The sequence below is a fragment of the Panthera uncia genome, chromosome B1 (assembly GCF_023721935.1).
Source record: "Panthera uncia isolate 11264 chromosome B1, Puncia_PCG_1.0, whole genome shotgun sequence".
NCBI classification, from domain to species: domain Eukaryota; kingdom Metazoa; phylum Chordata; class Mammalia; order Carnivora; family Felidae; genus Panthera; species Panthera uncia.
The window spans coordinates 193,638,490-193,661,362 of NC_064811.1; the positions used below are offsets into that span (position 1 = coordinate 193,638,490).

Genomic DNA, 22,873 nt, shown 5'->3' on the forward strand with positions numbered 1-22,873 from the left:
GGGAACCAGGGCTGGGGCACAGGGCAGAGGAGGATGCTTTGGTGCTGGGGGGACAAAGCTGCGCCCCGACTGAGGGTGGGGCTCAGAGCAGGCACAGCTCCGGCCCCGTACGTGGTGAGGCACTGTCGTGCCCCAAGCGTCCCCATCCTGGGGGACGGAGCACAGCAATGACCAGAGCCCCCGGGGGCAGGTCTGTGCAGCAACCACTCTGTCAGCTGGCTCAGCTTTGGTGCAGACTGTGGGAGACCTTGGCAGCAAAGGCTAATAATGTGCCCCGAGGTGAGGTTGTCCTCCTTTCCCTTTCTGGTGGGCTGAGGCTCATCTGACGGACCGGACGCCGAGCTGCTCTGGACCGGGGATGGGGCTACACTGGTAAACGCTTCCCAGATCTTCTTATGGCTGTCCTTGGGTTTTGAACTCTGCAAGGTTGTTGCTGCTGCTCTGCCATAATCCAAAGCTTTCCCAGAGCTATTTTTGCCAGTTTGTAGTTGTTTATTGTTTTTGTGGGAGAGATGAGCATTGGGCCCTCCTACCCCTCCACCTTGCAGATGTCACCCCTCAGGTTTTCCTTTCTAGAGTTATTTTTTCTCACACTCAGAGATGGGCATGGTCATGTAAGAAGTTAAATCTAGTCTTCTCATCTCCAAAAGGAAAACAGAATTTCAAAGAAAACAGTTCCCCAATCTTGCCATCTATAATGTTACAATGATTTTCAGAGGCAGCTGCTTGTGTGACAGCAATAACACGCGGTTTCTCCCAGGGCCCATCACAATGAACTTGTGTCTAGGTTTCAGTGCGTGTTACTGGGGGACTGTCCACAGGAAAGGAAAACCACCCTTGGAGCTGTCGCCGCTTTAAACATCTCTGGAAAATGTGCTTAGTTTACCAAGAAAAGGTCCAAGCCGACTGACCAGCTTCAGAGCCGTGGCCACCTTGGGAGCCCCGACCGCCTGAGAGGTGCCTGTCTCCTCTCCCAGAGGTCAGCCCCTCTTCCCTCAGCACTGTAGCTAAGGCCTTGGGGGGACAGGCGGTGGGACACCCTTGAAGACACGAGCTCATCTGTCACAGGTTAGGAATATTAACTGAACAGATTATCTGCACTCTTGTATGCTCATTACTGTGCATCTGTGACCATTCCTGTCACCTCGCTCCGGGTTCTCAGATGACCCACGGGAACCAAGTTTCTTTACCCCACTGGTGTCTCGTGACACTATAGTTGCACACGGACCAAACCTCCCAAATAAGAAAACAGGTGCTCAAATCCTTTGAAGACTTCCTCTGCAGGACAAGTGTAAGACCTGGAGACTCTGAAGCACAGAAGATGTTGAATGTGGAACCATCTCCAGAACTGGTTCCGGAGTTCCCAGCTCCAAGAGAAAGCCATTTGAGGACATGAGTTTCCCTTACCCACTGCTCACTGACCCTCCCTGTCACCATACCCAGCCCAGTCCTAGTTCTCCGAGTACATCAGCCTGAACTACGGCAAGGAGAACGATCACCGAGTTTCTAGTCTTTTCCGTGGAGGAAAGCAATCTCTGGGTGATCACTGTGCTGAACTGATTAATATCACTACATTTAAAATGCAAAGGTAGCTTTAACTCAGTTTATTAGTTCCTAAAGCCAAACTGCGCAGCTCTTCTTTGGGGAAAACTGCAGCCCAGAGAAAGGTCACCAACTGTTGACTCATGACCACATATAGACGGAAGAGTTCTGAAAACTCTGGATTAAACGAAAAGAACTGTAGTTGATCTGTACCAATCTGCACTGCATTTAGTGAAGAGATTTTCACTGCATTTAGTGAAAATTTAGGGATTTTCACATTTTAAAAATTATTTTAATTAAAACATTAGAAATCAAATTATCAAATTATGACTGAGGTGAAAAAGTTACATTTCTTCCTGCAGCACCCAGGCAGTGAGAACCCTTAGATTTCAGAACAGCGGGATTCAATGATAGGCTGACCGCAATCAAGTCTGAAATTCAAAAGAGAAACCAATGAGAAGACTTTGATAGAAGTAACTGTGATACAACATCTAATATTAAAATGGAAAAGCTACTTTAAATAATAAAATAACTGCAACATTAATGATAAATTAATGAAAACATTAAGTTTAAATTATAATGAAATAGTCTAAGGGTGTAAGTATCAATATCAATAACATTATTTATATAATCTGTGCTTAGACTACTAATACTGAATTATGCAGTAATTCCTGAAAGTAATTATACCTTATTAATACCAAATTATGAAGTAATACTAATATATTCTACATTACTAACTTATTAGTCTGATATAATACTTAATGTCAATAAAATTTTAACGGAATGTTTTCTAAGTTTCCCAGAAATATTTATATAGAAGTTGTGTGAGGTATTGTTTGGCCAACAAAGAAAACAATGTTTAAAGTGTTGGCATTTTCCAGTTAATGATTTTTTTAAGTATTTGTTTAGAGAAGTTTTAGGCTTACCACAAAATTGAGAGAAAGGTACAGATATTTTTCATCTATTGCCTGACTCTATACATGCACAGCACCCCCCCCCTTATCAACACCATTTGCCAGAGGGGTACGTCTTTTGTTTTTTACCAAGGATAGCCCTACACTGACACATCATCACCCAGAGTCCACAGTTTACCTCACGGTCACTCTTGGTTGTACATTCTATGGGTTTGGACAAATGTATAATGACATAGATCCATCGTATAACATCATTCAGAATATTTTCACTGCACTAAAAATCCTCAGTGCTGATCAAATTTTTAAAAACTGTGTATTTGCAAAAAAAAAAAAAAAAAGGAATACCACGAAGTTCTATTTTAATGTCCTTTCATTTTCCACATAATAAAATCATTATTATTCACTTTACATTAATGAAGAATTCCTAATATTGATTCATGTTCTCACATGAAGTGTTAAGTGGTTTGCACTATGGCATACTGTAAATATATCATTTTCTGCTAAAGAGCAGTTTATTTGAATATTCAAATAACTACCCACTAAACTATTTTAATTGAAAACATTCAGCCTATGCCATAAAATATTTGCTGTGTTTATACTAATTTCAAATTTCATATTAATTGCTTGCATCTCAATGTAATTTATACATTATGCCATTTTAATTGTTTTAGAAGTTTCCTCTGAACATTCACAGTTCTGTAGTGTTTGAGTGAGCCCAGCATGAAATGTGGCTAGATGACAGACCCTAAGATAGAGCTTAAAACAGAATTATTTTACTCTCTGCATGACTGGAACATAAGAATCTCCATATTTCATATGAACCAGCAATATACATCACGCATAAGTTACGAGACTCATCTATGTTTTTACATTACCCTAGTTCTCTAAAAACCAAGATGTAATAGATTTCCAACATCAACTTTTAATATGTTTTTAAAATATGGTGATTCCTATATAATAGTGGCAATAACAAAATACCATTGTGTTCCTGTATTATGCTAGAGTGATCATTCAACAGGATTTAGTACTTACTCATATCTTCCCCTTGTTATTCTCCTGAATCAAATTAAAAAGCCAGAGGAGTCTGGGAAATAGAAAGGAGGTCTGTCTACTTAGAGGAGAAAATTGCCACTGAGCCCCAAAAAGCAGGAGAAAAACTAGTTCCGTGAAGATAAATGTAAATCCTACAGACTTTTCTGTAGGAGACTCAGCCCAGCAAGCTCAGAGGAGAGTGACTCCCAAGTCAACCTAGCATCCCAGGTACGTGACGTGGACATGCCCACGAGCACACCGGCTCCTCTGCTCTCTCCAGTCAGGGCCGATGTGCAGTGTCCTTTCATTCTGTTACATCATGTACAGTTTACCCATCAATTTTCAGAGTAAAAGCCAAGGTTTTTAGTTTTTATTTTGACTACTTTTCACTGTCATGAATGTTCCATACAAAATGATTTTCATGGAAGAAATCTTTATCAATTCACTTACTATTTGGAATATTCTCAAATGTAACATGGGGGGGGGCACTGTGACACACTGAGTGTAGCTCACTGCTCAGCCTTTCTACTTCCCACCCTCTCCAAGCTGGCATCTGGCAGTGACAAAGTCGCAACACCAGCCTTAAATCCCACAGCACCGGCATTTCAGGCAGTTGTTCGGGACTGAGCTGGTGCACAGAGCTGGCAGAGCAGAGCTGGAAGGCAGGAGCAAAAACGTGCTCTTTTTTAAAACAATTTTTAATGTTTTTATTTTTGAGAGAAAGAGAGACAGAGCACGAGTGGGGGAGGGTCAGAGAGAGGAGGACACACAGAATCCGAAGCAGATTCCAGGCTCTGAGCTGTCAGCACAGAGCCAGACGCAGGGCTAGAACCAATGCACTAGGAGATGATGACATGAGCCGCAGTCGGACGTTTAACAGGCTGAGCCCCCAGGCACCTCTCAAACATGTGTTCTTGACGCAAGGGAAGGTGAGGGCCACCAGGGAGGGATCATCCCTAAGAAGAACAGACCACGGCTCACTGGCTGCCTGGACACTGGCTCATCCCTTTGCCGAAGGTCACTGTTACCCCAAGGCCAGCTCCCCTACCCTTCAGTCAAGCTTACATGGCTCCATTATCTTCTGCCAGGTTTCATTCCACTTCTGTTTTTACCAGAGACCTAGAGTCCAGAACGAATAGCCTGAATGTTCCAGCTCACCTCTGCCCCTGCTTCTCTCTAAATTGTATGAGCAGGAAGCAAACCATGCCATCCCCAGACTGGTCTGGACCCTCAGCCAGGTCGTGGTGTGCTCCTGGTGAACATAACCAATCACGCAGAACAGCAACATCATCTCAGGCCGTTATGTGACAAACCTTGATGACAGATCAAGAGGAAGACAATTCCACCCAGCTGTCATGTCCAGACACAAACTAGAGACATCATCCAAGCCACAAAATACCAACTCCTTACCCCTCTCAGCCTATATAAGTGATCGCTGCTTCTTTACAAGATACAGCTGTAGTCTTATTCTATGCATACCTCCAGAGAGAGAAGGTTTCATAAGACACCAGTTAAACAATTATCCCTGCTTTCTGACAGAAAATATCTAGATCTTCTTCTAACTTTTAACTGCCCCCCGAAATCAACTAACACAAGTGAAAATCAGCTCGTTCTAAGACCTTCTTATTGAGAATTTCCAAAGTTCCATTTTGAAACTTGTCTCTAAATGAAAGGAGTGACGAATCCAATTTTTGTTCAATTGCAGGCACGTTTCGGACAGTCTTTAGCTGGAGGTCACGGACAGCTGTGTATAAAGTATGAACATCTGCATGTGCGTAAAGGCATACACACTTTATTTTACAAACCCGGATCTGTGTTCTCAATGTTTAAACACACTATCACAATGCACGGTCAGTAAGCTGAGCTGAATGCCCCCCATGAGGACTGGCACAAAGACTGCCAGCCGTCGTGGGGCCACGATAAGCTGCTGGTTGTGGACGTGTGCGTGGGCAGTGGCGCAAAAACGTGGAATGGAGAATTTGCCATCATTAGTTGAAGCCCTGGAGCGACAGGAGCAAAGAAAAGGTGTTCACGGCCGTGTGTGTGCCACAGGTCCCCATCCATCAAGGCACTACTCAGTGAGGCAGATGAAGGGGTATCACGGTGTCAGGAGGCCCGGAAGAAACTGAGCTCTTGCGAGGCTGTGGCCCCTGCCCGTGGGTCTTCACTCCCCACCCACGGTCCTCTGTTAGGTTTCCTGCCTGACGTCAAGTGTGCGACAACCCATCTGCAGCTGTGGAGTCTGGGATGGGATTCTCACAGAGCCAAGAATGGGAACCGTGAGGCAGATGCTCTTGGCTGAGGTGACGGATGGCTCAGTGAGTCAAATTTCAATCAGGCTGTTCCACAGGCTCCGCTTGCACCCGCATCACATCTCTGCAGAATTCAAGGTGCACCTTCCACGAGAGAACAGCCGAAAGGTGTGTCATGACTGCCTCTACATTTGGTAGCCATGCACACAAAAGATGCCAGTCTCTTAAGCAACTTCCCGCCAAATCCCACACATCCCGGTATTACGACCTTGCTCTCTGGTGCTGAGTCCCCCTGTGGCCAACACCTAAAGGAAACAGGCCAGCGAAAGGAGTTCAGGGTTGCTCCTGTTTTACTCACCCCTCTCATTCCTGAGGAGGAGCCCCAGAGAAAAGTCCGATGCAATGACTTCAAGGAGAGAAGGAACTCTTCCGGGAGCGCTGGAGCAAACTCCCAAGATGAGGAGGGCAAGGCCGGGTGCACAGGGGCCAAGCCTGCTGCCCTCAGGTTCCTCAGCCCCACTGCTTTGTCTGCAGCCGCGGGGACGCTCTGTGTCCTGCTGAGCTCTCTCGTCTCCCAGGTCACAGGTCACCCCCAGGATTCGGGTTCTGTAGCTGGTGTCATCCTTTTCAACTGGGATACGATTCACGTTCCATAAAATTCACCCTTTAAACTGTGACTTTCTTTTAGCATATTCACTAAGCTGTGAAGCCATCACCAATTACAAAACATTTTTATCATCTGCCAAGAATCCCCATCCTCATTAGCAGACACTCTGCATCCCCCCTCCTCCCTGTCACTGGCAACCACTACTCCACTTTGTTTCCGTGGACCTGCCTCCTCTGGGTATTTCATAGAAATAGATTTACATGAGAAGTATCTTTCGTGTCTGTCCTCTTTCACTTAATAGAAAGCTTTCAAGGTTCATCAGTGTAAGAGCATGTATTTAGCATTTCATCCTTTCTCAAATAGCTGAGTAACATTCCACTGTTCAAGTATGGCACGTTTTGCTTTTTCATTCAACTTATGGGCATTTAGGTTGTTTCCACTTTTCAGCTATTATGAAAACTGCTAAGAACACTCACACGTACATTTTTGCATGAACCTATGTTCTCATTTATGGATAGGTCAGCAGAAGCTGAAATGCTGAGTATATGGTAACTCTATCTTCTTGAAGGACAGCCAGGCTGTATTCCAAATGTGACATTCCCACTTGGAAAGGATGAGAGTTCAATGTTCCATATCCTCTCACTTTCCACCGTCTTTGCATGAACCATCCTAGTGGCAGTGCGGTGCTACCCCTTTACAGTTTTGATTTGCATTTCCCTAATGACCATTGACTTCGAGGATCTTCTTGTTATTCCTACTGGTTGCTTTTATATCTTCCTTGCAAAAGATCTATTCAAGTTTTTTGCCCATTTTTAATTTTGATTTCTAGATAATTTTTGAGTTGTACAAATTCTTTATGCATTCTGGATACTACTCTCTCTTCAGATCTCTGATTTGCAACTAATTTTTTCCCCTTGTGTGGGATGTCTTTCAACTTTATTAGCGTCCTTGGAAGCACATTTTCATTTTGATGAAGTCCAATTTATCAGTTTTATTTGGTTGCACATGCTTATGATACTGCCTAATCTGAGAACACAAATATATGTATTTTTAAGTTTATTTTTTTTAAGTCATCTCTACACCCATTGTGGGGCTCAAACTCATGACCTCGAGATCAAGTCACATGCTCTTCTGAGCCCACCACGTGCTCCCAAGAACACAAATTTTTATGTCTTTGTTTTCTTCTAAGAGTTTTGTGATGTTAGCTCTTATATTTAGCTATTTTACCCATGTGAGGGCTTTTTTTTTTTTTTTTTTGCATATTAGGTAGGAGTACAATTTCTTTTCTTTGTATGTGGATGTCCAGTTACTTCAGGACCATTTATTAAAATAACTATATTGTTGGAACCCCTATCAAAAATAAATTGACTATAAATGTGAGGATTTACTTCTGAACTCTTAATTCTAGCCCATTAATCTAGAAGTCTATTCATACTCCAGCACTAGAGTCTTGATTAATGTCTCTTTGTGGTAAGATGTGAAAGTGGGATGTGTGAACACTCTAATTTTTTTTTTTCTTTCAAGGCTGCTTTTTCTGGGTCCTTGGATCTCCACGTGCATTTCATGGTCAGCTGCAACTGTGATAAAGATTACACTGAATCTGTAGGTCTGGGCGTGCTGCCATCTGATATTAAATCTTCCAACCCATAATCACTTTCAATTAGGCCATTTAAATATTTCATGGTCTATTTCATTTCTTTCAAAATATTTTGAGTACAGATCTACCTGTGTTAAATGTATTTTAAGCATTCCATTCTTTTGGTACTAACATAAATGTTATTAATTTTCCGCTCTCTAGGATTCAGTTCTGGCTCATGCATTGCTTTTTAGCTGTCTTAGCTTGCTACTTTCCTCAGCTTTGTCTTCTATGAAACTCATTTGTGTAGAGTATGAGCCACTTGTTCACCAGAATTCCCCAAAACGGTGTTTCCTTCCATGTTCTAATGGTGGGATTTAGTTTACGTGGTATTATTCTTTTTGTTTTCATTTTTTAGGAACACTCCACAAGTGACGTTTAGTCTTTCTCAGTGATTTACACCAGGAACCACATGATGTCAATGTTTTTCATTATGATGTCAATTATTTTTCATCGATGTTTCAGTTACATGCTTAAAGTGTTTACCTAACATTAACCTTTTTCACTAAGGTAGTTTCAAGTGGTGTTTTTCCTACCATTCCCTCTGCATTTTTTAGCCAGTATTCTACTGTGATGTTTCACTTCCTGCCACATATGAAGACACGTATGTATATGTGTATGAATATGTTAATCTTTCAATGTGCTAAAAAAATCCATTATTTTTGTTTTTTATTTTGATGATATGGTTGTCCCAAATGTGGCCATAGGAGCCCCTTCAGTCTGCCCCCTATTTCCTTTTCACCTGTCCACTCTCCTTTTGTACCTCCTTACTTTCCAGCAAAAGATACCTTAGACTCATCTGTACTTTCTCTACTCAATACCAATCTTGCATTTGCCCACCTCAATCAACCCCTTCTCCAAGAAAGCCTAGCTCCAATTAGTGAGAAGGAAATTTAGAAACCAGTAATTGAGTGATATTTGTCATTGCAACTGAGGTGTCCCTCCCTACTTCTAGGCCCTTTCAGGGCACAGGACACATGTCTGCACACATGCACAAGAACACAGATTGTCAATTCATGATAATTAAGTCTAATTCCAATCCAAATGCCCTGAAACTTATCTTCTCCTTTCTCAAGTATCTGTATCTCCATTTTCTATTACCAGGTAAACTTTTGGCTGAAAAACACCTAAATATATTTAATCGCATACTCAGTCATACATTAAAAATAAAAACTTTAAAAACTGCTACACTCACACCACTGAAAAAAATCATCAAATCAAGTAGGCATTAAGAATAATTTGCAAGTATTGTTGTATTTCACTTGAGTGTATAAAAACACTGTGCTCAAAAATTACTTGAATTTGGGTATTTTTTTAATTTATTTTCTATGATTATGGTAGTTATTTGATAAAAAGTTAGGCTCGTTTGTTTTCCAATTTTTCCCCACTCGTCCTTTTCACTTAATTTCCTTGCTGGTACAGCAAACGTTCCCAAACCAAGCTTCCAAACAGAAGTGTTCTCAGAAGTGTCTTCCTCCTCCTCCCACTTCCTCGATACTCCTCTCCACTCCCTATATTTTACTTTTATTAATTATCCTCCCTTCACTTTTTCTTTTTTTTTTTTTTTTTTTAAATTTTTTTTTCAACGTTTTTTTTTTTTTTTTGGGACAGAGAGAGACAGAGCATGAACGGGGGAGGGGCAGAGAGAGAGGGAGACACAGAATCGGAAACAGGCTCCAGGCTCCGAGCCATCAGCCCAGAGCCTGATGCGGGGCTCGAACTCACGGACCGCGAGATCGTGACCTGGCTGAAGTCGGACGCCCAACCGACTGCGCCACCCAGGCGCCCCATCCCTTCACTTTTTCAAGACCAGCAGCAGACTGTCTCTGGCTTCACGTCTCTCTGACATGCTGTTTCTGACCTGCAGATCTTGTTCAAAAAGGCTCACCTGATTAGGTTATGCTTATTCAGGAGAAACGTCCTTGGGATCACCTTGTAGACAACCAATTCGAGATCTTAACCACATCTGCAAAACCCCTTCCCCACTGCCACATGATGAGAATGATATTCTATCACATTCAAAGGTCCAGAACAGAAGCAAAGGAAAGAAATTATATAGGTGGGAACACTAGCGGGTATAATCTTGGGGGCAAACTTTGAATACTGCCTCAAAATTACTGTTGATCCTCTTCCAACCCAGAGAGTCTGAGGCTGTAATATATAAGGAATAACCGCTTAGGGGTTTAGCAGAAAGTGCTGGGAGAGAAGAAAAAGACTTCGATTCCACCCAGACCATCTACCATGGTCCCAATCCCTCACCTCAGAGCTGGACCCCTATTTCCCCTCAGTGTATCCCATACTCCCCCATCCTATCCTTTAACCTACATTAACCCTCCCTACCTGGACCCTCTTTCTGAGACCTGTGCACACCGTGGATCACCAATACCTGTCCCAACGCGCTGCTCTGGTCACTTCCAGTGGCTTGGCCTATGACCTTGAGTCTACCTGGAGATTCCCTCTTGTGCATCCTCATTCAGTAACTTGGCTCTTACGCCTTTCCCTCTTTTCTGCTTTCGTCAACACCTAAGGCCACCAAATGCTCCCTTCAATCTACCCTGCTCCAACATCACCTGGCACCTCATATGCCAGCCATGCACCTATAGCTGCCTCCTCACCCGCTTGTACTCACTTCTCCCTCTGCCCATGTTTATCCTACCCCAACCGGGCCCTGGTCTCCTGGCCTCACATCCCCACTCTCTCCTCCTCTGTTCTGTTCGAGGTAAGAATGACTGTGGCTGTGCAAGTAGGAAAATGTGGACAGGTTGGACATTTTAAAAAGAGGAGTACTGTTTTAACACTGGACTTTATTCACAAACCAAATGTTTATTCTTGCATGTTTGTATTAATTTTTACCATGTACATGTATTTTTAAACCTGGATTTATTTCTGAGCAGCAGGCATAAGTTTATTAGAGTATAAGATTAGAAAAGAAGAATAAAAGGAAAGTTCTCTTTATAGAGAGGGGACATTCAAAAGTGAATGCCCCTCAACACTGATACATGTAAATCACATTATTTTCTATTATGATCTTTCAGCGTATTTAGGTTATTTTATGATTGACTCATGTCTGTAATTATGGTCAAAGCTGCATAAAAATATAAAGTGAACAACATATTAGCCTTTTGAGGAACAATTTTTACTAATTTCAAGTACTGATCTATTGAAAGGATTTAATTTTTATTGTTACAAATTCTTCATTAAACATTCATGGATCACAACACAAATCTCTATTTTCATCTTACATTGTTTGTAATAGGCCATCTGGCAAAGGTCTGAATACTCTGATGAAGTGTGGGTTATAGGTTTCTCTAGGTAGAGTTTTTTTGTAGTCTCTGCCGTAGCATTTGCTCATGGCGCTTAAAGAACAGATTGCGTGTGATGGCACGTTGTGAAGGCACAGTGACTGTGTGCATACAGTTCTCCCTCTGTGAGCTCTCTGGGGTGGTTAGAGTGGAGTACAAAGGCAGTCCTGCCTCACATTTATCATACGGGTTCTTTCATGCGAACTGAGGTCAGAGACTGATGAAGGCTTTTCCATTCTATGTGATTATTTTAACTAAAGGGTAAGACGTTTACCTAGACTTTGGCCACATTCATTTCATACACAGGGCTCCTCTCTGGTGTAAAATTACTCATGCTGTTTAAGGTGACAATTTTGACGAAAAAATTCCTATTAGTTCTCTTCAGTTTGACTTCTTTTATGTTGACTGAAGGAGGAAGGATGATAGAAACTTTTTCCATATTTATCACAGATGTGGGCTTTCTCTCCCCTGTGACTTATTTTGTGTGAATAGAAGTTAGCATTCTGGCTGGAGTGTTTCCTATATTTGTTGTATTTATCGGGTTTCTCTCCTCTGTGGGTTCTCTGGTGTATATAAACTGAAGTGATCCAATGGAACCCTTTCCCACATTCTTTACATGTATAAGGTTTCTTTCCTGTGTGGATTTCTTTGGTGTGAGTCAAACTTAGCCTTCTGGCTGAAGCATTTCCCACATTCATTACATTTGTAGGGTTTGTCTCCAGTGTGTGTCCTTTTGTGCACAGAAAGCGAAGTCCTCTGGCAGAATTCCTTCCCACCTTCCTTACATTTATAGGGCTCCCCCCTCCCCACACACCACCATGTGATTTAGCACATACTGAGTCACCATGGATCTGTAAGGGAAAACTTCCCCACATTCATCATATTCATAGGTATCCTTTTTAGTGTGAAATCTCCGCTGTTCGAAGATGAGAGGCTGTTAAAGAATTTCTCACATACACTCGTTAATTCTTTTCTCTACACACGACTCCTACTTTGACCATGCATGCAGTGAACATCTCCTGTTAAAATCTTCCCTGTGTTAGTTATACAGGCAATGCCTATTATTTTCTGCAATACAAAGAGATTTCCTTTTTCATAACATCTCAACTGCAGAGATATCAGATTTATTTGAAAGATTTCATTAGTTTCAAAGACTAGATGCATGAGCCATGTTTATGTTTGTCCTTTTAGAAGAACTCAGGTGGTGTCTTTGAGCAATACCTTAATTTTTTCCCTAATTTCAAACTACCCAAAGCTCTCTGCTGGGCAGCATTTACTCAAATCACAGTTGTGTGCTGCATTCTAAAATCTGTCAGTCCCATATCATTAATGTTCAGGGAGGGTTCACCCCCTTGAAACTTACCACTGACATGCAATTAGATGGGTCCTTCCTGCAGACATCTTCTTGCCTCATAAGGCTACTTTTTCTGTCTAAAATAATGTAAATAAAATGAACTGCTAGTGTGCCTTAGAGGAAGAAAACTGTTGAAAACATGCAAGGCCTGTGTATGTTTCAAATACTGACTCTTCCACAGGGGAAAAATGTGAAAAGAAGGAATATATCAGTGAGTTGAAAGGCATTTCAGGTAAGTGAAAACTATCAAGGGTTTTCAGGACATAAGATATCTGCTGTTGACATTTCCCTGTCCTGCTCTCCCTGTATCAGGATCTTCCCAGTGCTGAGCACACACAAGCCTGGAGCTCACCTGGAATCACGCCTTGGGGAAATCCTCTCCCTTCCCTCCACAGCTCCACTCCTTGCTGCAACTGGGAAATCACATCTGATTTGCAAACTTGATACCCTGTTTGTGGGGAGTAAAAGACATACCGATTTTAGATCCTGTACAGAGAAACATGAATGATCTTTAATTTCAGGACAGGATACCAAGGAAGAACAAGGTGAACAACAAAGGAGAGCCCAGGGAAGAGCACCTTGAACACTGAAAATACTAAGGTCCTTCACCATAGCAAGAAGAACATCGTGACACCATGCCAACACAGGGAGATTTTCTTGTTGCTGATTTGCAGGACCAAGATCAAAGACAGAGTGAAGAATCTTTAGTGTTTTTCAACAAAGGAGAAATTACATGTTCCCACAGTAGAGTTAAATTAATTTTGAAAAATAAGATAAAAACAGAGAAGGAGGCAAACTATAAGAGACTCTTAAATACAGGAAACAAACAGAGTTGCTGGAGGAGAGTGGGGGTGGTGGTGGTAGACTCAGTGGGTAATGGGCATTGAGGAGGGCACTTGTTGGGATGAGCACTGTTGTATGTAAGTGATGAAAAACTGGGTTCTACTCCTGAAACCAGTATTACACTGTATGTTAATTAACTTGAATTTAAATAAATAAATTAAAAATAAATAAAACAAGTACACAGAAGCTTCACCAGAACAACTTAATTTCTCTCTGAAAATAGGTAAAAGGCTAATAAAACATCGGGCACCTGAGTGGCTCAGTTGGTTAAGCGTCTGACTTAACTCAGGTCATGATCTCATGGTTTGTGAGTTCAAGCCCCACATCGGGATCTATGCTGACAGCTCAGAGCCCACTTTGGCTCCTCTGTGCCCTCCTCTCTCTGCCCTTCCTCTGCTTGCTCTCTCTCTCAAAAATAAACATTAAAAAAATAAGTAATAGGTATAATTTCCACAAACGGATTTTTAACTACCAGTTGACCATATAGAAAACAGTTATTTAGTAATATTTAGTGCTTTCATTCACTTAAAACATTCATTGAATTCCCAGCAGAGTCCTGGGCATTTACAGACCTAGAAGCAAGAAAGGCACAAAAGAGGGGTCAGGAAAACTATATTCTTTTGGGGTGACAAAATAGGTGTAGGTAAGTATAAGAAAAAACAAATTACATTCAAATAGTGTTAAGAACCATGAAAGAATCTGAATGAGGGCTGAGAGGGGAGGGATTAAGTGAAAGCTGGATACTTGCTGAATAAATTTATCAGTGTTGACAGACTCACCCACAGACACCAGATGACCAATGTTCTCCAGCATCACATCTCTGTACAGCTTCCTCTGGGATGCGTCCAGCAGGGCCCACTCTTCCTGGGTGAAGTCTACAGCTATATCCTTGAAGGTCACAGATTCCTAAAACATCAGAGACATTTTGGTGCAGCCAGGGCCTTCCCTATCAGGGGAGTATGCTGGACATGACAGTGCCGGAGATGAGTGGCTGTATACACAGAAACGTCAAAATCTGCCTGGAGTTCTAGTCACATGTTTCTCTATGCTGCCTCGTCATGTGTCTTTCACACACACTCACACTTTGTAAACATAACTTCATTACAAATGAGTGTCTCATGAGGTGCAGTGGAAATAACCTGGACACAACAGTGTCCACCTTTCTGCAGGACTGAATGGGGCTTCTAACAGAACTTGGACAACCAAGTGTGGCCTCTCTCATCCCTACGCAACCCACATGCTCCTGAGAAGGCATAAGACATACAGTTCATAAGCAAAACCCCAAGGGACCTAAGACTGCTGTACATAAGGAATGTCCTACCCTGACCCTCCTGTGGTAAGGCTGTGCATTTCAATCTTCTCTGGGACCTCCGAGCCTTGGTTATCACTATCCCTCCTGTAACATGATCCTGTCTAAATGCTAATGGGTAAGGGAAGCCTCTCAATTGAACCTGATCTTTCTAGTCCTGCAAAATTTGCTACAGGACCCTAGGTTTAGTTCTATTATAATCCCTCTCAATGCACAACCCAAATTAGGAAAATATTCGCCAGAAATTTGTTTTCAAATTTGAACAAAGTTTAATTACAAAGAGGGAAATTGGTTTGTTTGGAAAAAAAGTGGTAAGGAAAATTTTTCTATGCTTAAGTTATTAAAATGCTCAAGCAGAGTCTAGAAAAACTTTAGTAAGTTTAAAATTGGGGAAAATAAATAAATGATTGTTCATAGCTCTCTTGCCTCCCACCCCTAGTGTCAATGCTGCAGAGCCCTGCTCTGCAGTATCTGAAACCCTGGATGGATGGAACTCCCCTGAAGAAACACCTGCCTCTCTACAGGCCTGTAAACTTCTGCTCATTCTCATTTCTATCACCTGTATCACCACATGCCTAAGCCCACTGCAGACACTAACACACTTAATGAGTGAGTCACTTCTCAACTGAGGCCATGTGATGGATGAGAAGAAACAACTTTTCTCCAAGGACATACTTAAGGGGATGGGGAATGGAATACAGTAGTGCAATACTGGGTAGGGGATTATTTCTTGATCAAACCCGGACCTGCCAAAAGCCTCTCTGAGTCCTGAAGTGTGACTGACATGGGGTGGGGGCACACAGAAGATCCAAGCCATGGAGAGAAATCTGCTCATCCCCCGGAAAAACAGGTGTCCATGAGAAGGAAGAACAAGTACTCACCTGTGGTTGCATGGTCTAGAACTCAGTCACTCCTCTCTTCCTGCGTATTCTCACCAAGGGACAGTCCAGTAACTAAGCAGACAAAGCTGAGGAAAGAGAAAGCACCCACGAGACTTGTCTTTTCCAATACTCCTAGATATGCCCATCTTGCAAATGCAAATCTTCACACGGTAACGACTTCCCCCTCCCCCAACCCGGTTCAACTCACACGTACCTGCAGAGTAAACAAGAACAAACAGGGAAGGGGGCTCTCCTCTCCAAGAATCAACAATAAGAAGTCAATGATAAAGTCAACAATAAAGAAACTATTAATATCCCCGTTATAGAGATAGCAAAAGCATAGGGGTTTCTAGTTTAATTAGACTTGATACTCAGAGGTCTTAATTACATCTCTGGCACCAAAATCCTAGGAGATTCTGACTCCTGTCACATGGAGGTTGTTGTATCCAGAACTAAGGACACCATTTTGGAATTTCATATTTTATCATTCTTGGTGAGGTCCACTAGCATTGTTTTCTAACACCCATCTCAGCTCACGAGAGCCCCATACTCTCCCTCAGTCACCCTGCCTCCTCCACATGTGGGATTCAGGCAGTGTTAGTGCCTCAACCCACCTGTATCACTCACGGCCTTGGACATGTGGCGAAGCAACCATGGAATCTCTTTAAAGTTTGGCTGGAACACTTCAATGACCCAAGCCTTGTTCAAGTGTTCAGTGACTCTGCTATCATGCAAGTCTAGCACATACAACCCCTTGCACAGGAAAGAAGAGGAGTATATATGTCACAATGCTACACGCTACGGATTGCTGCACAATCCCCACAGACCAGATAGGCCCATAAAATATAGACTGAGGGGTTTAGTTTTAGAGGTATCTTATTGACTTCTTGGGGCCTGGAGTTCTAGTTATTTTTATCAACAAGATTATGTCTGCATTTCATGATTTAAGTATATAAAAGAATTTGTCATATCTAAAGTGCTACCTAAAACGATGTTTATAACTAAATATACTGCATCCACATTCACAACACGTCCAGCAAAGGATATGATTAAAACCCACTGATCTTGAGGACCTGGAAAGAGAAAACATCTACCTGTATTAATTGAGACTCTGTGCCAAAGCATAAGAGACTCTTAAAAACTGAGAACAAACTGAGGGTTGATGGGGGTTGGGAGGGTGGGAGGGAGGGAGGGGAGGATGGGTGATGGGCATGGAGGAGGGCACCTTTTGGGATGAGCACTGGGTGTTGTATGGAAACCAATTTGACAATAAATTTCATATATTGAAAAATAAGAGACTCTGTGAGTGGAATTTACATATATCTGCTTACATACATTGAACTTAATACTCAACAATAACTCTGCCTTTACAGATTACTTATACATTTAATGAGTTATATGCACTAGATTCAAAAAACTTTATTTATAGGACAAAACTACATGGCTACAAATTGACAGCTAGAATTTAAAATTAACTCTATATATGAATGTGAAATAACTAAAGAATTTCATCTTGAAGGACACCGGGACCAGTTTTACCTACGTATGTCACCAGTCAGATCAATGACCAGAGAGACTCTTCTCTCAAAACCTCCTCCTTTCAACTTGTTCACATAATTTCTCCCCATGCCCAGGATGTCCTACTACATGGGAACCTCCATCTTAGTGACCCTAATTTCCAAAATTAGCCTCCACCTCTAATTTGTATTGATCAGCGGAACATACACTTACTCATTCCAACATACACACACCAAGACCAACAATTCAAATGCCCTTTAGTTCTTTCCAACATCTACTACTCAAAACTCCAATTGCAGATGACTCCAATATCTCATAGTCTCGTGGCTGCATCTGTCACAGATCAGAAGGAGGTACTGAGCTGGTCTAAATACAGTGTCACAAATCTGCCAAAAGCTTTTTCTAAATATCTAGCACCTGACTTTGGCTTAACAATTGCTCTGCCATGCTTCATGAATGTGTTAATATTACCTGTGCTTTTCTAATCTCACAAAAAAGTCTCACCTTTTTCCTTAGTTTTCAAAAATGGTTTCATTTTATTCTACTTTATTCATTTCATTCTACTGCAGAAATGAAACAGATAATTTGAAGAAATATTTCAGCTCACTGGCAAGAAACCTACAATTATTTCCTGATTCCCAACCCATCAGTATTTCCACTCTTGTAAAAACTGAAAAGTCATCGCTATTCCTAATTAAACCCAACTTCTCCAATTGCATCCCCTTCTTTCCTACTTCCTCAAATATTTTATGTTCTTGATTATAAACCAAATTTCTTTTACCAGTAACCCCTTCATCACTTCCCCATCTATCTCCTTAAACTCATTTAGTCTCACCATTCGTCAAAGAAAAACATCTAAACCAATTTATATCTAGCTGCTGATACACGACCTTTTCCCTTCAAAATGAACCTGAAGAAACATTAAATATTTAGTAACAATTTCTTTACATTCTCTCACTTTGCATTACAAAAATTAGTTCCGATTTCCAAGTTAATAAATCTTGTTAAGATCAGTTATTCCCCCATGATTAAATCCAGTGAGTGTTTCTCGGCCTTTTACTTGGAATCAAAGCAGTACTGGCACATGACCTCTGTTTGGGAACTTTCTTTTTCTAGGCTTTTTTGACAATTCAGATTCCTAACTGCCTTTAAAACAGTCTAGGCACTCCTTCCAGAAGTCCTCTGCAAGGTGTTCCTTGAACAACAGTGTTGAAATATCTCCAGGTTCAATTCTACCCCCTTTCTCTCCTCTTACAATACTGTCTTGGAAATCTCACAACACTCTTTCACTTGCTTCAATTTCTCCCATGGTTATTTCTAAACTGAAAACTAAAAACATACCTAGACTCCACTGCTGTGCTGTAATCCCCACCTGCATGTACTGTACGCATGCAAAAGGAAACAGATTTTGAAATGAAGCCATCAACTCTTCCACAATAAAAATTTCTTGTCTTCTAGTCTTCCAAGTCCAATAACAAATCCACCAGATATCCAAGGATTAATCTTTGACACCACTTTTCAGAACCGCACAACTAAGCACTGCTGTCATCTCTACCCTGAGCACTGTTATCTTTCATTCTACCCTGGTATCTACATATATATGGCCACTTCATACTCGCTAGGTTTCAAATTGAGATTAAATGCCATTTCTTCAGAGACCCCTTCTTTAAACTACTACCTAAGTTCCTTAGGTAGTTTTGCTGCCTTGATAGAACCTGACTTTGCTTCCTTCAGGTTACTCATTAATTTCTTACTATGCATTCATTTATTTATTTGCTCCTTTCTTCATTGCCAAAATTACCTGCAGAAAAATCACCTGCAGCATTTTAAGCAAGGGTCTCTTTGATTATGATTTTTGAATTTACATAAATAAACAGAAATTCCATGTCCTCATCACCTAACCTACCCTCAGATGTGGTACTACAAATGGCCCCTGTCATTATAAACAATCATATTCATAATTAATAATTATGGCAAAATAAAGGAGATTGGATCTGATGGGGGAAATTTTTCTTCAATAGTCACCAGAACCTAAGCACATGGAAAACCTGGGATATTGTGTGGCTACTGAGTATGCCATCACCACAGACCCAAGCTCAGAACTTCACTTACTTTAGGAATAGACATATATTTATTTGTGGACTCACTTTGATATAGTTGGTAACTTCATCAGATTTATGATGCAATGGACAGACCTTGTTTACCTTGGATGTTAATCGAGATAAATATCACCAAAGAATAACTAGTTTAACAAAAAAAAATTCCCCTCTAATTAATTAAATAATTTAGATACAGTTATGAAAAACTGAGTCATTCTTAAACCCTGTTTGTGTTCTAAAGGCACTGAAAGGCCTCACTACATTGTGGGTTTGGGCCTGTTCTGGCAAGTGCTACAGGGAAGTTTACAGCAAGATAATCAGCATTCACCAGTGGGTTTAGCCTACCAAAATAATTCTAGGGCTGCAGGCTTCAATGTGGCAATTCTACTTGTGAGTATTTTACGTGAGGGAAACAAAAACACTAACTCAAAAAGATATATGCCACCCTCATGTTCACTGCAGCATTATTTACAATAACCAAGCCATTGAAGCAAACTTAGTGTCTACCCATGGGTGAATGGATGATAAAGAAAATGCAGTATAGATACACACAATGGAATACTATTCAGCCATTAACAAAAAGGAAATCTTGCCATCTGGGACAATGTAGATGAACCTTACCAGCATTATACTAAGTGGAGTAAGTCAGACAAAGAAAGACAGACCTCACTTATACATGGAATCTTAAAAAACAAAACAAAACAACAAAAACAAAAACAAAAACAAACAAAAAAACCCAAACCCATAGACACAGAGAACAGATTGGTCGTGGCTAGAGGCAGGGGGTAGGAGTGGGCAAAGTGGGTAAAGCTTGTCAAAGGCACGAAATTCCAGTTATAAAGGAAATAAGTAATGGGGATGAAATATACACCATGGTGACTATAGTTAATAATGTTGTATTACACATTTGGAAGTTGCTAAGAACAGATCTTAAAAGTCCTCATTATAAGAAAAAAATCTGGGGGCACCTGGGTGTCTCAGTCGGTCAAGCGTCCGGCTTCCGCTCAGGTCATGATCTCATGGCTCGTGAGTTCGAGCCCTGCGTCCAGCTCTGGGCTGACAGCTCGGAGCCTGGAGCCTGCTTCAGATTCTGTGTCTCCTTCTCTCTCTGCCCCTCCCCTGCTCACATGCTGTCTCTCAAAAAATGAATAAACATTAAAAAAATTTTTTTAAAGAAAAAATCTGTAACTCTGTGATCATTTTGCAATATATACAAATATCAAATTATGTCGTATACCTGAAATCAATATATTGTTACTCTATCAAGTAAAAAAAGAAGTCTGAGAGGAAGGCAGAAAATGAGCTCTAGCCTTGGCTCATCTATACTTCTTTGTCCTTGGTTACATTCCTAAACCTAGAGTGAATCCTTGTTGTCCCCTTACTAGTCAGAACAGGCCCTATTTTTGAGCCTGGAAAGCTCCTTTGCACCTCTAAAGCTAGACTGCAGACCTTTCGTGGCTGTCTTTGGCACCTGGGGGACACCCCACTCCCTGGGCTCGGGGATGCACAGCTGACCCATAAACTGTTGTGGTAAGTAGCTAATTCAGGAACCTGCTCCTGTCACCTTCCTAACTGAGCGCCACCCCACGAGGTTAAACAGGTTAAGTGGCACTTTTGCAAGTACAGCATTATTGCCTTTCTAGAGCACCTTTCTGAGCTGGCAGCTGGTCTCCTGCTGCCTGATTTGAACTTATTTTCAAAAATTGAGAAGCACACTGGGGACATTTCTGAAATTAAAATGGGGGGCGGGCATGCGACGTGTTTATTCTCACACCTCTGATATATTCAAGAATCAGAACATTTTGACGGTTCACTAAGTGCATATTTTTTTAAGGCCTTCCATGCCAAGGGTGCATATTTCAATACAAAGGAAGAGAAAACCAACCCAACGTGCAGCTCTCTGAGGCTATTTAGCTATGTCTTAAGGACTGTAAGTCAATACTACAAAATATTTAAAAATACTAGGACCTATCGGGATAAATGAGCCACAATTTAGAAGTGACGGGAGTAGAAGCACAATGCGTTTCAACGGATTTTTTTTAAAAAAATAAAATTTAGAATTCAGAGGTCTCAGAATATCTCTGCAATAAAGTAGAACAAACCATTCTGAAGAGATGGTAGGCGTCCTATTTTCATTCTAAGGACAACCTTTCCTTTCAAAATCCGTATTTTCCTTCCTTGCCTTTTTGTAAATATTGTATAAATTCGCCAGGGTCCTAGGCTTATTTCAGATCCACGTGTCACAGTGAGGTCCTACAAAAGACGTTTCGGTGACCCGACTTTTACTTAAAATGATCTACGACTGCCGCCGGGTCACGAGAAAACCTCAGTCGTGGCAAGACCTCACCCTGGATACGGGATAAGCTGTTTTAAGGGCATTGTTTTAAAATACAGACACGGCAACTTCCTTGAGAGCCTGGAAAGTCCAATTATCATCAATTCTCACCCGGATGTGGACAAAATACTGACATTTAAAATAACAGTCGTGCGTTTTAACACACCGACCTTTCTACATTTCGGTACTTTTCGAACTATGACACTTTCACTTTCTACCACAAACCGCCCCCCCCCCCAAGTGAACGAAGGCCAGTGCAGCGTCGCACGCAGCACCCCATGCAGCCGCACACGGCACCCAACACAGCCTCACGCAGCCACCCACACGGCGCCCCACCCGCCCGCGGCCGGACGCGCCCTCCCCAGGCGCCTCTCGTGCCCCGGCCTCCGTTGAACGCCCCGACATTTTGTTCCGTCCTCTCCCCACGGCCCACGCGGTTTCCCCCTCCCCGGAGCCGCACCGGGGCCCCCCACACCCCCCGAGGCAATCCCGAATCCCTGCACCCGCCCACAGCATGCTGTGATTGCGACCCCACACGCCCCGGATGGACGGGCCCGCCCGGCAAACAGGCGCTGGGAAAAGCCTCCACGAGAAAGGGAAGAGGAAGGGAGACACGCGGGGCGGGCAACAGGGAGCTTTTTCAGAGAAACTTGCCGCAGCGGCCGCACGGGGACATCACTCACGGCAGATACGGGGCTCTCGTCCTCCGTGGCGTCGCCTCCTCCGTCGCCCCAGAGGGAACGCGTCTCTGAGCTCTCGTGCGGACGCAGCGTCGAGGGCAAGGGGCGCCACGCGCATGCGTTCCACGCTGGCCCAAGGCGGCGGGTCGGCGCGCCCCCTGCCGGCCTTCAGGGTGCAGCGCACAATGGAAGAGGGACCGGTCATTAGGGTGTTTGCATGGAGGGGCCAAGGGATCTCCAAGTTCAAGTGAAAATTCTTCTGATGTGTGCAGGGTGTGAATAGGATAGCAGAGTTAAGTGGAGTCCCAGAGAGCAGGGGTGGCTCCTACCTACTCGATAGGCTGAAGACCCCTATAGGCTGACGCCCACTGAGATTGAGACAGGAATGTTTTTGGTTGTGGTGATCCTGAGACCCAGACACGGAAAAGGCAAGGCAAGTGCAGACATGTGGGGATGCCCCAAAGCAGTAGGGCCCGTGGGCAGAGGACCGTTTCTGATCCCCAGATCTGTTCCTAATCAGTAGGACTTAGGACCCTGCCCAGGTTCCTGTCTCTTCCTCCACCATGACC

The 22,873-nt window shown here is 42.4% G+C and overlaps 1 protein-coding gene across 6 annotated transcripts; it reads right to left on the reverse strand.

The window, feature by feature from the left end:
• Positions 1 to 1,589: 1,589 nt before the first annotated feature.
• LOC125923480 (zinc finger protein 705A-like) lies at positions 1,590 to 22,417 on the reverse strand. Of its 6 annotated transcripts, XM_049631811.1 has the most exons (8): positions 22,308 to 22,408; positions 20,258 to 20,419; positions 16,287 to 16,425; positions 15,673 to 15,758; positions 14,262 to 14,388; positions 12,992 to 13,087; positions 12,649 to 12,716; positions 1,590 to 1,973 (listed from the first exon to the last, which is right to left on the reverse strand). In XM_049631811.1, exons 4-8 carry the CDS (start codon positions 15,682 to 15,684, stop codon positions 1,968 to 1,970), a joined length of 309 nt encoding a protein of 102 aa, XP_049487768.1. In that variant the 5' UTR covers positions 15,685 to 15,758; positions 16,287 to 16,425; positions 20,258 to 20,419; positions 22,308 to 22,408; the 3' UTR covers positions 1,590 to 1,967. The 6 variants fall into 6 exon arrangements, with proteins under 6 accessions (XP_049487768.1, XP_049487763.1, XP_049487766.1 ...); XM_049631806.1 differs by lacking the exon at positions 12,649 to 12,716 and having other exon boundaries at positions 22,308 to 22,410; XM_049631809.1 differs by lacking the exon at positions 12,649 to 12,716 and having other exon boundaries at positions 20,258 to 20,425; positions 22,308 to 22,410.
• Positions 22,418 to 22,873: the final 456 nt, after the last annotated feature.

Coding starts and splice junctions, on each gene's coding strand:
- LOC125923480 (XM_049631807.1), bottom strand. Junction 13,088..14,261: donor TGGTCATCTGGTGTCTGTGG/GTGAGTCTGTCA, acceptor CCCCACAAACAG/GGTATCAAGTTTGCAAATCA. Junction 1,974..12,991: donor TCCCCAAGGCGTGATTCCAG/GTGAGCTCCAGG, acceptor TTTGAATTTCAG/ACTTGATTGCGGTCAGCCTA.